At 48.5% G+C, this 13,907-nt stretch overlaps 1 protein-coding gene across 1 annotated transcript in view; it reads left to right on the top strand.

Annotated features, from left to right (window-relative positions):
• Positions 1-13,907, top strand: part of LOC147012801 (procollagen galactosyltransferase 1-like) — a 110,479-nt gene that overhangs the window by 67,962 nt on the left and 28,610 nt on the right. The window contains exon 7 of the mRNA XM_085854014.1: positions 3,505-3,581. Within this exon, the coding sequence (XP_085710140.1) occupies positions 3,505-3,581 (77 nt within the window). The remainder of the gene's footprint in view (positions 1-3,504; positions 3,582-13,907) is intronic.

Raw genomic sequence — 13,907 nt, 5'->3', positions numbered from 1 at the left:
TGACGGGTTCCCCTTGTGAAGCCCATTTGTATATACCAATTCCCTAAACGCTGCCACATCGCCATTATACGGTAGATGTAAGTTAGAAACACATTCAGTAAGTTCTGTGGTCATCCAGAAGACGTCAATCAAATTCGTCTACATACGACAATGTGCGTTTGAGATACGTTACATATCGGTTCAAAGCACGCTACTCATAGGTTAGAAATTATGTTTCGGGTATGCTAAACATTACGTCGACGTGTTTCGACTTTTGAGTAACTTACAAGTAACGTGTATCCGACGTGTGTCAACGATCGCGGAGCGTGCCGAGAACTAATGCCAGCGTATGCGGAACTTGTGAGCCATACGTCGAGTACGTCGTAAAATGTTCAGCATGTTTGAAATTTCACGACGTACTAGACGTACCACGGAATATGACAGCGTACTTCATTGTTTTTCAGCGTGCTCCTAACGTATATACAACTTACCCATACCGTATTTGACGTGTGCCAGCGTTTTAGACACATTTTTCATAGGTCGGCATATGCTGGCTAAATCGTCAAGGTGTGACGGTGTTGAAACTTCCAATTTTCAGACGGTTATGATTTAAATCGGCGTGCGGCAGCTTTTTAACAGAGAACGCCACGAGTTTGTCGGCGATGCATACAGCGCGCTATGCCTAAGTTAAACTATCGTTGGGCATAGGTTGTGAACGCCGACAACAGGCTAAGCATTCGTTGGTATATGTTATTTATAAGACAACGAAACGTTCTGTGCCCGTTACTAATATGTTATGCATACGACCAACACGTTATGAATATGACCACAACTTAAAAAAAAAACCTCAAAACTTCAGCATACGCCAACGTTTTACAAACATTTTTATACATTGCCATTGCTGGTGAAAACGTCAAGGTGTGACAGCGCCTTTAGCATTGGGATTCTCATGCATGTACTATTTGTGAATGTGTTTACAGATGTGGAGGACCTCTGGGAAGGGTTTGAAACAGCAAAAGGGCTTACCTTGTGTAGTCTTTTATGGTTGCTTAATCAGTTTTTTTGATTAGAATAGCATGGGTGGAGTATGAAAAAAAAAAAAAAAAAAAAAAAAAAAATATATATATATATATATATATATATATATATATATATATATATGTATACATATATATGTACAGCACTAGAATATAAGACCTATCACTTCGCTGATGGAAATACCAATCTTTGCAGTGATGGCTAATCAATAGGGCAAGAATAAAAAGGATTCTGAGTGCAGAGATAACCAGTGCGTCGCATGTTGGCATTTGCAGTTTTTCCATGTGTACCCATGTACCCATCAAAAAAACAAAAACATCTCATCACAAACATTCCCGGAGTTCTCTGGATCCAGCGTCGTTCGATTTATTGAAATCCGTTAATCCGTTCTCAAGTTATAATATGACAAATAAACAGACAGGCCAAAACATATATATATATATATATATATATATATATATATATATATATATATATATATGTATATGTATATATATATGTATATGTATATATATATATATATGTATGTATGTATGTATATATGTATGTATATATATATATATATATATATGTATATATATATATATATATGTATATATGTATATGTATATATGTATATATGTATATGTATATATATATATATATATATATATATGTATATATGTATATATATGTATATATGTATATATGTATATATGTATATATATGTATATATATATATATATATATATATATATATATATATATATATATATATATATATATATATATGTATATATATGTATATGTATGTATATGTATATATATGTATATGTATATATATATATATATATATATATATATATGTGTATATATGTATATATATGTATATGTATATATATGTATATGTATATGTATATATATATATATGTATATGTATATATATATATATAATATATATATATATATATATATATATATATATATATATATATATATATATATATATATATATATATATATATATATATATATATATATATATATATATATATATATATATATGTGTATATATGTATATATATGTATATGTATATATATGTATATGTATATGTATATATATATATATGTATATGTATATATATATATATAATATATATATATATGTGTGTGTGTGTGTGTGTGTGTGTGTGTGTGTGAAGCACATTTGACTCACTCACTGACTTACTGACAGACTCACTGACTTGCTGACTGATATTAAAGATCGGAACCTTCCGGGTAACATAGAAAGCTGAAATTTTGCCTGACCCCGGACATCGAAGCCAATACACGGGGGGAAATCACAGAATCATTGGAAAGCATCCGTAAACTAGAACGGGCACTCATAGAGCGCATACCTTCGCCGCCATTACTTTTTTTGTTCTTGGTATGAGTGTGGGGAACTGGTTTCATATGAATGTTCTTATGACACAAACCACATATCTATAATGTCATGACCCCCCCGACTTTCGGGGGCTACGGACTAAACAACAATCAACTCACGTCGTTTTGGCGAGTCTTCACTCGCAAGCTCGGTGAATACAACGTTTCAACAAGAGAAGGTAATCTCGTTTGATGCTGGTTTCATGCAAATCGAATAAGAATTGACTGAGTTATGCCGAAAACCGCATATTTTTCAAGGGCGTGACCCCCCCCCCCCGACATTTTACCCCAACCGGTGACATGTGTTATGACATCATTGTGTCACAAGATTGGGCATTAAATTCTGAACATTTTGGTGTTGGGTTCATGTAAAGCGGACAAGAATCGACCGCGTTATGACAAAAACCGCATATTTTTCAAGGTCGTGACCCCCCTGACCTTTGACCCCTAACCGGTAACAAGAGTATGGGCGTCATTGTGTCATATTGCATATCACAAGATGAGGCGTTGAATTCTGAACATTTTGGCGTTAGTTGCATACAAATTGAATAAAAATTGACCGTGTTATCGTAAAAAGACGATTTTGACCTTTTCGTGACCTTGACCTTGACCTTTGACCCGAACGATCCCAAAATCTAATCGAATGCTTCCTGGCTAATAACCAATCATCCCACCAAATTTCATGCAATTCGGTGTAATACTTTTTGAGTTATACGAATCACAAGATTACAAATAAATAAATAAATAAATAAATGAATACACGCCGACCAAAACATAACCTTTCGCAGAATGCGAAGGTAAAAATGAATATCATTAAATGGAAAAAAAATGCAGGTGAGCAACCCGAAACAATGAGGAAGCAATTCAAACAATTAAGCGAAAGAAGCGAAACAATTAAAAAGGCACTAAAACTGCTTTGTTATAAGAAATGTCAGCCTGGGGATTACTTGGTGATTTTAGTTTGTTTTTGAAATTGCCCCCAACACTTGATCAAGTTCCAATCGTTGTATTTGTTGCAAGTTTATTCATTGAGAATTTCATTTTCCAATAATTGTATTTGAATTTTGCCCTTGCTTGCGATTGCAGTTGAAGATCCACCAGCTTTGCTTTCACAACTCATCAGCTTACCTCAAAAACCTCCAGACCGAATGGGATTTGACGAGGTAAAAAAAAGTTCTTCCTCCTGAGGGTACTTTTTGGGATTGTAAGACGTGATCATAACGTGAGCAGAAGGGCTCTGTGATTTTTTGCGATTTCAGTGTGTCCGCTAACTGCAGGATTGGTTTGTCACTCATCAATTTCAGCTTATTGATTGACCTGTCGGATTGTGCAGATATAGTGCACTTACCTTGGAACACTCCAGTCTAAGTTTGATTCCTGATCTGACGACAAAGTGTTGAATCCGGTGCTTCGCAAATAGGGCATTGCATCACAAAGTGCCCCATCTCTCAGATGGACATTGAACCGAGTCTCCACATCTGCTTGCATTAGCTGATGGATATTACCATGGTGTTGTTTAAATAGCCCACTGTGTTTTTCACAAGGAGTCGGCAGGTTAGCACTGGCACCCTGAACAAATTACAAACTCCTGCACAGATCACCAGGCCTAACCAACTAGTTTGTGAAAGACTTGGGCCAAAAACATTCCTTTCAAGAAGTTGGGAATCATTTCAGCTGTGAAAGTAATAGTATTGGTTGTAGTAGTAGTCAGGCGTCATCGTAGTAGTAAACAGAAGTCGTAATAGTTGCAGTCGTAGTAAACAGAAGCCATAGTAATAATTTCAATGAATGGATGCACCAATTTCTTGGGGATGCTGTTGTGCCACCAATGCAGTGCATGGGAATTTAGAACATGCTAAATGGGAACATGGGAAGCAAGGTTAGAACATGGGAATTTATGATTTATTCAGGATGCAGTAAGCACTCGCTTACTCTTTGTCAAAAGACACAGTGGGATCTTTAATGTCTTCCAACTAATGCAAGCAGATGTCTACCTCAGCTTACCACCAGCTTGATGAGCTTGACACTGAGATTAATGCACATTTAAGGGAGCTGCAAACATCAACGCCCTGCTGACGAAGCAACAATCCAAGAGGTTATAGTGAAGTTTGGAATCTAACCCAAACATATCCCAAAGTTATCTCTGCACCATCCTGTCGGTCAACACACATTGCAGGTGGCAATGCATGACTCTTGTGTGATATTGCCAAAGGCATGGTGCCTTGTTACAGGGTATGGCTGTGCACTACAAAGCGCTGTTTGTGGCGGTTTATTGCTGCTCTATTACGGAAATGAACCCCGACAGAGGTTTGAAGTGTTATCATTGTTCAGGCTACCAACTGGCAGGAGGGACAGGAAGTTGCAGTAAAGTGAAGATTTCTCCTGAAATTATTATGCCACAAGACAAATAGTGTATTTTATGTCCAAAAAATTGAAAGCTATAAAAAAGAATCCTGTTTAATTCCTCCTATTTCCCATTTTCCTTTGTTTTCTTCCTTTGTCTTCTTATTTTATGGGTTTTTACTTCTTATTCCTTCCGTTTCTTCTTCACACTTTTCTTGTTTTGAGTTCCTTGTTTTTATGCCTCCGCTGACGAAGTCAGAATGGGGAAGCAGGTCAGAAAAACCACAAATACGTGAAGCACAGGGCCGTGAATGTTGAAGCAGGATGTAGTATGTTCGCCATGAATGTGCAGGGTCTGACAGGGCTCTGTTTACTTTGTTCTGATAGTGTGAAGTTGCTTACTTTGTCATTTACTTTGTCACTTAGTAGCTGGAAATAACCATTGGGAACACGAACAGCATCATTTATGAATGAAGGTGTGCATACCCCGAGGTCATCCTGCATGTATATACAGTGTATATATATATATATATATATATATATATATATATATATATATATATATATATATATATATATATATATATATATATTGTTGCGGATTCGCGCCCGCCGGCGTGCTGACGGCCACGTAACTCGAATCGCGGCACGTCGCCCACCGGACGGACAATCCAGTCGTGACCCTCTCGGACTAACGCCGGGAACCAGTCACGGGTGGACCTTTCGGTCTCACCGCGATCGAGCCAATCGGCCCCCGCGTGGGATAGGGTTGCTCGCCAAATTCGACCTACCTAAGTACCCACGCGGAGGGTAGACCGGGCGATCGCACCTCGCCGCAGGTCGACTTCGGACACGGGCCACTTAAGCGACCCGTTCCGTACTATCAGAATAACTGAGCGGTGTTATCGTCGACCTCGACGGTTCGATTAATTATCGGGCGTATTCAGCCCACTACCAACCCTTTACGTGAAGCAAGATGAGGATTCAATGAAGGAAATGACGAAGCGAAGCGGGAAACAGTTCAACACAAAGCACATTTATTCGCGGCACACGGGAAGCACACATATTCAATTCCACCAAAAGCACACAGAAAAGACACAATGCAATTTACACAAAAAGCAAATATAAAAGAGAAGACACAATGCAGAGCTAATACCGACTACCGAGCACACGGCAACACTTATACAACTTTACTTCACAGACGGCGCCGACAACACATACCCAAAACCAAGGAAAGAATACCCTCAAGGATGAGGCGGGCCTGAGGCCGAGACCGGGTCGCGCCTACCCGTCTGGTGATGAGACGCGGAGCGGCGATGGCGCCTCAACTCCGCGGGCCTCGCGGACAGTGTCTGGTAGGGGGTGGGAAAGGGGCCCCCTTGGTCGCACTATCTCAGCGCGGGGGGAAACAGGAGGGGGTTGCTGATGCTCGGGGTATAGAGGATTTTTATTATCCCGCGACGAGCGTCTCCACCTCGGCCAGGTCGCGCTGTCGGCCTCCCTGGGGTGCAGCTCCCGACGCGAGCACCCCCTCGTCTGGTGTCGCTGCCTTTCCACAGCTCCGTCCCCTCCGTTCCGACTCCAACGCACACGACGACCAGCTCCTTCCACCGCCCGCGAAGTCTTGACTCTCTGTTTCCGACTCTCCTACTCTCCGCCTCTCGACTTTCTGGACTGACGAACACGGTCCTTTTTTCCGCCCCGTAGCTTCGCCCTCTCATTTTTGACCCCCTCCCTTCGACCTTTCACCTCGCTTCCCATTGGCCCGAGAAAAAGTGGGCGTGAAGGCTTTTTGATCCATAAATTTGCATATATCGATCGCCCTGGGGGCGGGGCCAATTCGCCCCTCGCTCACCGATTGGACGGCAAAAAGTGGGCGTGTGTCGTTTTTGATCCGTTTTTGAAGCTCAAAATCCGTGATTTTGTACACGCTGTTCGGCGCGCGCCCTGCACGAGTCCAAAACCGGTACCCACAGCGGGGCAAGAACGGTGGCGATGCGACGGTTGCGAGGTGTGACGGGAAGGTCGTGGCGGTTGTGGTGAAGCGGCGTTGTGGTTGGTGGTTGATGTTGTGGTTGTGGTGGTAATCATGGCGGTTGGTCCAAAATAAAGATAGCAAAAGAAAAACGGCTATCCTGAAGAGTCGCAGCACGCATAAATGACATGTATTCCCACTAGACAACGGGTTTGGGCCTAACTACACATGTACTTACCGAGATACCTCACCTAAGGGACCTGAATGGTGGTTTGCGAATTTGGTAACCACAACACTACCCCCTCCCCTTTTTACAGACTCGTCCCGAGTCGTCAAATTTTCGTGTGCCATCATGTGTAGTTTTCCCCTAGTACATTTTACCTACGGATCCCTGAGTGCGACATTCATGGTATTCGTGTCCCCCAAAATAAATAACCTGAGGGCTGCGTAACTACCTAAACAAACTCACTCACACGGACGACTTAAATAAAATTGCCGGCGCTAAGACATACATGCCGAGGGCGCACTCATATTTACAGTACATCTTAACCTTAACTTACAAATTTTACACTAAACCATGGCCCAGGATCATTGAACTCTGCAAAAGAAAAGCAGTTAGCAGGGAGCCAGGCTGCCCGCATGCAGTCTCTGGCTCAAAACAATGCAGGTGACAGGGAACGTGGCTGGCTGCTCACACGCAGTCCAAGGCCTTCCCTTTTGAACTGAACGCAGTGAACCACAACGGTGCATGGGCTGCACAAACGCAGTCTCCGTGCCAGCTCAAGTGGCACACGCAATGAACACAACGAATGGATGGATGAATGGATGGATGAATGGATGGACGCAAACACGGTGCACGGGTCGCCACTGCAGGCCCGTGTTGTAGCTGCCAACAGGGCAGTTCTCGCAGCTTGCAAACTGTTGCTTTCCGGATCCTGGCGCACATGGAAATGAACAGGGGGGGGCAAAGCAAAAATTGAACGGGGCTGGTGAACGTGGGCAGTGGGCATGGCATGGCAAAGGCAGCAGGCAAACACAGCCCGCAGAAGAAGGCCGCTGCAGGCAAACACAGCCGGCAGATGAACTGGCCGGCACAGGCCTTGAAGAAAAACAGCCAGCAGATGAACTGGCCGGCACAGGCCTTGCAGAAAAACAGCCAGCCGGCAGACGATCCAGCCGGCACAGGCCTTGCAGCAACACAACAGCTGCCGATGAAGTGGGCCAGCCTTTGCCGTTCAGTGGAGGTTGGTGGAGGGAGTGCGGTGGTGCTGGCTACTTGGAAGGCGGGCTCGGACCTACCTACCTGTCTCCCTCCCAACCTATCGCCTTTGCCTGTCACTGTACATACCCACTCCCTTAATTTGTCAAACCCCAATTTAGCCCCAACTTAATTTTTTTCTGTTGTTTTTATTTTTACTCCCCCACTATAAATCGTCCCCTAACCTCCTTTATCGTCTTTGTTCGGCTAACCTATCCTGTCACCTAGCCTACTCCCAACCCCTACGTTCCCTTCCCGGAGGGGAATAAGGGAGAGCTAACGTCCTGTGTCGAGGCCCAACGAAGCCTCAGAATGGCCTCCCCAGAGTTCGGCGATCTAACCCAAAGTGGGTCCAGCGGCCCACAACGAGAGCGAGGGGATGGATGGTGCGGAGGGGTACATCTCCTAATCTACCCTATCCATTTAACAGTTAAACTACCCCGGGGCTTTCAACAAGCGCCTCTCGCTTAAACTATTGGTTCTAACAACCCAGATTCCCGTCGCCTGTGTTGGTGTCCTCACAATTTCGGGCCTCGCCCCCCAATTTTCTCTCCGTGCCCTCACACGGTCTCCTGGCTGGGACACGTGGCTCGCTTTGGCAGGCACGACCCTCTGCCGATTCTCCCGCTATGGCACCCCCGGGCACTACACTACCTCCGAGCCTACCAGCTCCCTAACACCGGGGAGTGCCCCCCATGGCACCTCCCCTGAAACGCACACGTGGCAGGCCGGCCTCCCGGGCCCCTTTCCGAGGGTCACCCGTGCCCACAACACTGCCCACGCGGCTAATGGCGCCCCGGGCCCCCGCACCAAGCAGGCGCACCCGTGCCCACTACTCTATCCCGGCCCCCCATGGGCCCTTGGCCTACCACGGCCGACTAGCCTGGTGCCCGGGGTACCCACTCAGCGATACTCACCTTTCGCAGCCACGCTCCCAAGCCCGTCAACAGGGCTCCTGCACCCCTCCAAATGGGTTTCGAGCCTACATTCCCACCAACAACAAAACGACCTCCATTTTTGTTAATTTGACTAACCCAGCTAACTCACTCTACACTGACCCCGGGGGTCCCTTGGGCGGGAGTCACTCCTCCCCCCAATCACTCATCGCACCATGCAGTCCCCATTCGCTCCATACACACAGACCCGCTGGCCTCACTCACTCACCAAGCACATGCTTCCACTTCACTCACCAACAACTCTTCAACACACACACCACTGAACTCTGCCATCCTTCTAACTACCTCCCCTAACTAACTCGTGCTCCCACGTCGTCCCTTACACTAAAGCACGTTCCTTTTAACACTACGTAGCTAAGCTACGTCCCCTCTACACATCCACAAGTCTGTCTCTGTCTCCTAACTCAAAAATTCATTTTATTTCCCAACCTAAATCTGGCGACAATCCCTCTACCTAATCCATTCCACGGGCCCCATGAGGACTTACCCCTGCCCCATGGAGCCGGTCTAGCTAAGCTAACCCTTCCCCCTAACTAGTTTCCATCCTGTGCCCAGGTAAGGGGGTCTTCCACCCCTTGCCCAGGAATCCTGTGCACCCGAAAGTGAGGCTTGCTTTCTTTTTCTTTTCCCATGCGCATCACCAGCGCGGCAACTCAGAGCTCGCGCACTTTGCACCTGCCCGTGACGTCATGCAGCTGCACGTGTTCCTCGTCCCTCCTTGGACGGTACCATCCGGCAGAGATACCCCTCCTGCCGGATTCCAACCACACGTGCAGCCATGACGTCACCGTGCGCAAAAAAAACACAAGCCCCACGTCTCGAGGGGTTCCCCACGCGAACACATGTGCTTTGCCCGTTGGAGCTTAACACACACGATCGCGTGGAGAACCCGTCCGGTCCAAATCCATTTACCTGCCTAAACTTTGTCCGTCCGCGGGATCGGCAAATCCACCGCGTGCGTTTCCGGACCGGGACTTCACTCTCGCAAGCGAGCACGTGGCGGTCTCGTGCGTTGCACAGCACGAACCGCGTGCTCACTGCTGGGTGAACCCGGCACGGTCCCCGAAACAACTACAGCCGCTACTCGGCTTTCGTTCCTCCCATGTCGCCGTCTCCGTCTCCATTCCACACACGCATACCTGCGTGTTACGACGCACACAGTCCACTCCATTAAACTCACACCGGGAGACGCGGCTGCGTGCTCCCGCATGCCAACCGACATCTCCCTTACATACCGCTCTCTCACACACACGGTATCCCTTGCACACAGCGACCTTGCACACGGCCGTTCACTCACGCGTGCGGGGCACTCACCCGCGGTGCCTCACTCGCACTCCATGCCTCATCCACACACGCGGGGGCACTCAACCGCGGTTCCTCATCCACACTCCGTGCCTCACTCACACACGCGGGGGAACTCACCCGCGGTGCCTCATCCACACACCGTGCCTCACTCATACACGCGGGGGCACTCAACCGCGGTGCCTCATCCACACACCGTGCCTCACTCATACACGCGGGGGCACTCAACCGTGGTTCCTCATCCACACTGGCCGTTTCACTCACACACACGGCCTCACTCACACACCAAGCACATGCTTCCACTTCACTCACCAACTCTTCAACACACACACCACTGAACTCTGCCATCCTTCTATCTGCACCCCTAACTAACTCGTGCTCCCACGTCGTCCCTTACACTACAGCACATTCCTTTTAACACTACGTAGCTAAACTACGTCCCCGCTACACATTCACAAGTCTGTCACTGTATTCAAATAAATCATTTTATTTCCCAACCTAAATCTGGCTACAATCCCTCTAACTAATCCATTCCACGGACTCCATGAGGACTTACCCCTGCCCCATGAAGTCGGTCTAGCTAAGCTAACCCTTCCCCCTAACTAGTTTCCATCCTGTGCCCAGGAGCCAAGGGGGTCTTCCACACCTTGCCCAGGAATCCTGTGCACCCGAAAGTGAGGCTTGTTGTTTTTTTGTTTTTGTTTTTTTTTTCCATGCGCAGCACCTGCGCGGCAACTCAGAGCTCGCGCACTTTACACCTGCCCGTGACGTCATGCAGCTGCACGTGTTCCTCGTCCCTCCTTGGACGGTACCATCCGGCAGAGATACCCCTCCTGCCGGATTCCAACCCCACGTGCAGCCATGGCGTCACCGTGCGCATAAAAAAAAAACACAAGCCCCACGTCTCGAGGGGTTCCCCACGCGAACACATGTGCTTTGCCCGTTGGAGCTTAACACACACGATCGCGTGGAGAACCCGTCCGGTCCAAATCCGTTTACCTGCCTAAACTTTGTCCGTCCGCGGGATCGGCAAATCCACCGCGTGCGTTTCCGGACCGGGACTTCACTCTCGCAAGCGAGCACGTGGTGGTCTCGTGCGTTGCACAGCACGGACCGCGTGCTCACTGCTGGGTGAACCCGGCACGGTCCCCGAAACAACTACAGCCGCTACTCGGCTTTCTCTCCTCTGTCGCCGTCTCCGTCTCCATTCCACACACGCATACCTGCGTGTTACGACGCACACAGTCCACTCCATTAAACTCACACCGGGAGACGCGGCTGCGTGCTCCCGCATGCCAACCGACATCTCCCTTACATACCGCTCTCTCACACACACGGTCTCCCTGGCACACAGCGACCTTGCACACGGCCGTTCACTCACGCGTGCGGGGATACTCACCCGCGGTGCCTCACTCGCACTCCGTGCCTCATCCACACACGCGGGGGAACTCAACCGCGGTGCCTCATCCACACTCCGTGCCTCACTCACACACGCGGGGGAACTCACCCGCGGTGCCTCATCCACACACCGTGCCTCACTCATACACGCGGGGGAACTCAACCGCGGTGCCTCATCCACACACGGTGTCTCACCCACACACGCGGGGGCACTAACCCGCGGTCCCTCACTCATACTGGCCGTTTCATCCACACACACGGCCTCTCTCACACACGGTGCCTCATCCACACACGGCGTGCTGGGAAGCACGCACTCCGGCACCATCGCCACCACACCACTCACACACGGGGTCGCTTCCACACACGGGGACGCACTCACACCTTGCACCACACACACAGGGACAACCACACTGGGGATTCGTGTCCCCACAAGGGTCTCCGGGGCCTCTATACCCCCCAAGCTCTCCAAGCACCCGTTCGCAGCACTCCTCCCCTCAACCTCGCAAAGCACGACCGAACTCACCTGGTCGTGACTCTCCTCAAGGGGGCATACTCCCTCCCCTCGTTCCTGGAGGAGGCCATCCAGGTGCTCGCACTGGGTCCCTACCCAGTCCGCGAGCTCACCCCCATTATCCTCCACTACCTCCGTGTGTGTGTGTGCGTCACTTACCCCGTCTTCATCGTGCTTATTGGTCTCTGCTTCTTTCTGGCGTCTTTCCCTTATCTTTATGTAGGTCAACCTTGCTTTCTCTTTAAGTCGCTCCCGTCCTTCCCTGTTTTTCACTCCTTGCTCTTTCACGATCTCCGCGTACCTCATCCTTGCTCTCCGTATTAATTGTTCTTTTCTCTCCCTCGCAATTACTTTCACCTCGTCTCTTGTCTCCCGAATTACTTTTTCCTTACCCGCCTCCACCGCTGGCCTGTCAGCCGTTGCACCCCCTTCCAGCTCGTTTGTTCCGACACGTGGAGTCGCCATTTTAAGTTCCCTGCTCACGGCCTTCATGCCCGCCTGCAGGCATCGGCCCATGTTCTGCGTCTCACCCCGTAGTTCTTTCATTTCTTTTTTCATTTGCTTGCCCATGCTTTTCATTTCGTTTATAAATTCATTTGCGTTTGCATCCATTTTCGCTGTCATTGCCGCCAGCATGGCGAATAGCTGGGCCATGTCGGGTGCGCTTGGGTGAGCCGTTTCGGCAAGGGTCGGCGGGTTTTGGTGGAGAGGGGGAAGGGAGGTGTCATACACCGCGGCCGCTGCCGCTCCTATTTCGGGCTCTGGGTTCAGTTGGGCGAGTCCGTGTTCCTGCACAATCAACATTTCCTGCTCGGGGATTCCATCCTGGACCATGGATTCTACACATTCTACATCCATTTCTAATACCCCCGGCTCCCGCTCGCCTTGAGACGCCATCTTGCTTCTCTTAAAGGGTTAATTTGCTCGCTCGTAATTTTGAGGGAATCGGGGGTCGCTTCTCTCACCCCTGGACCGATTCCCGTGAATTTCGCTGGAGACAGGAGAGCCTGTTGTCCCGCTCTCCAATACCAGTGCCGCGAGGAGGGCGATGAATTTGTATCGCACGACCTGACACCAGTGTTGCGGATTCGCGCCCGCCGGCGTGCTGACGGCCACGTAACTCGAATCGCGGCACGTCGCCCACCGGACGGACAATCCAGTCGTGACCCTCTCGGACTAACGCCGGGAACCAGTCACGGGTGGACCTTTCGGTCTCACCGCGATCGAGCCAATCAGCCCCCGCGTGGGATAGGGTTGCTCGCCAAATTCGACCTACCTAAGTACCCACGCGGAGGGTAGACCGGGCGATCGCACCTCGCCGCAGGTCGACTTCGGACACGGGCCACTTAAGCGACCCGTTCCGTACTATCAGAATAACCGAGCGGTGTTATCGTCGACCTCGACGGTTCGATTAATTATCGGGCGTATTCAGCCCACTACCAACCCTTTACGTGAAGCAAGATGAGGATTCAATGAAGGAAATGACGAAGCGAAGCGGGAAACAGTTCAACACAAAGCACATTTATTCGCGGCACACGGGAAGCACACATATTCAATTCCACCAAAAGCACACAGAAAAGACACAATGCAATTTACACAAAAAGCAAACATAAAAGAGAAGACACAATGCAGAGCTAATACCGACTACCGAGCACACGGCAACACTTATACAACTTTACTTCACAGACGGCGCCGACAACACATACCCAAAACCAAGGAAAGAATACCCTCAAGGATGAGGCGGGC

Source organism: Eptatretus burgeri, chromosome 14 (genome assembly GCF_056783735.1).
Source record: "Eptatretus burgeri isolate ZD-2024b chromosome 14, Ebu_testis_v1, whole genome shotgun sequence".
Classification (NCBI taxonomy): domain Eukaryota; kingdom Metazoa; phylum Chordata; class Myxini; order Myxiniformes; family Myxinidae; genus Eptatretus; species Eptatretus burgeri.
Note: the sequence above shows the minus strand (reverse complement) of the source record. Positions and strands in the feature narration are given on the sequence as shown.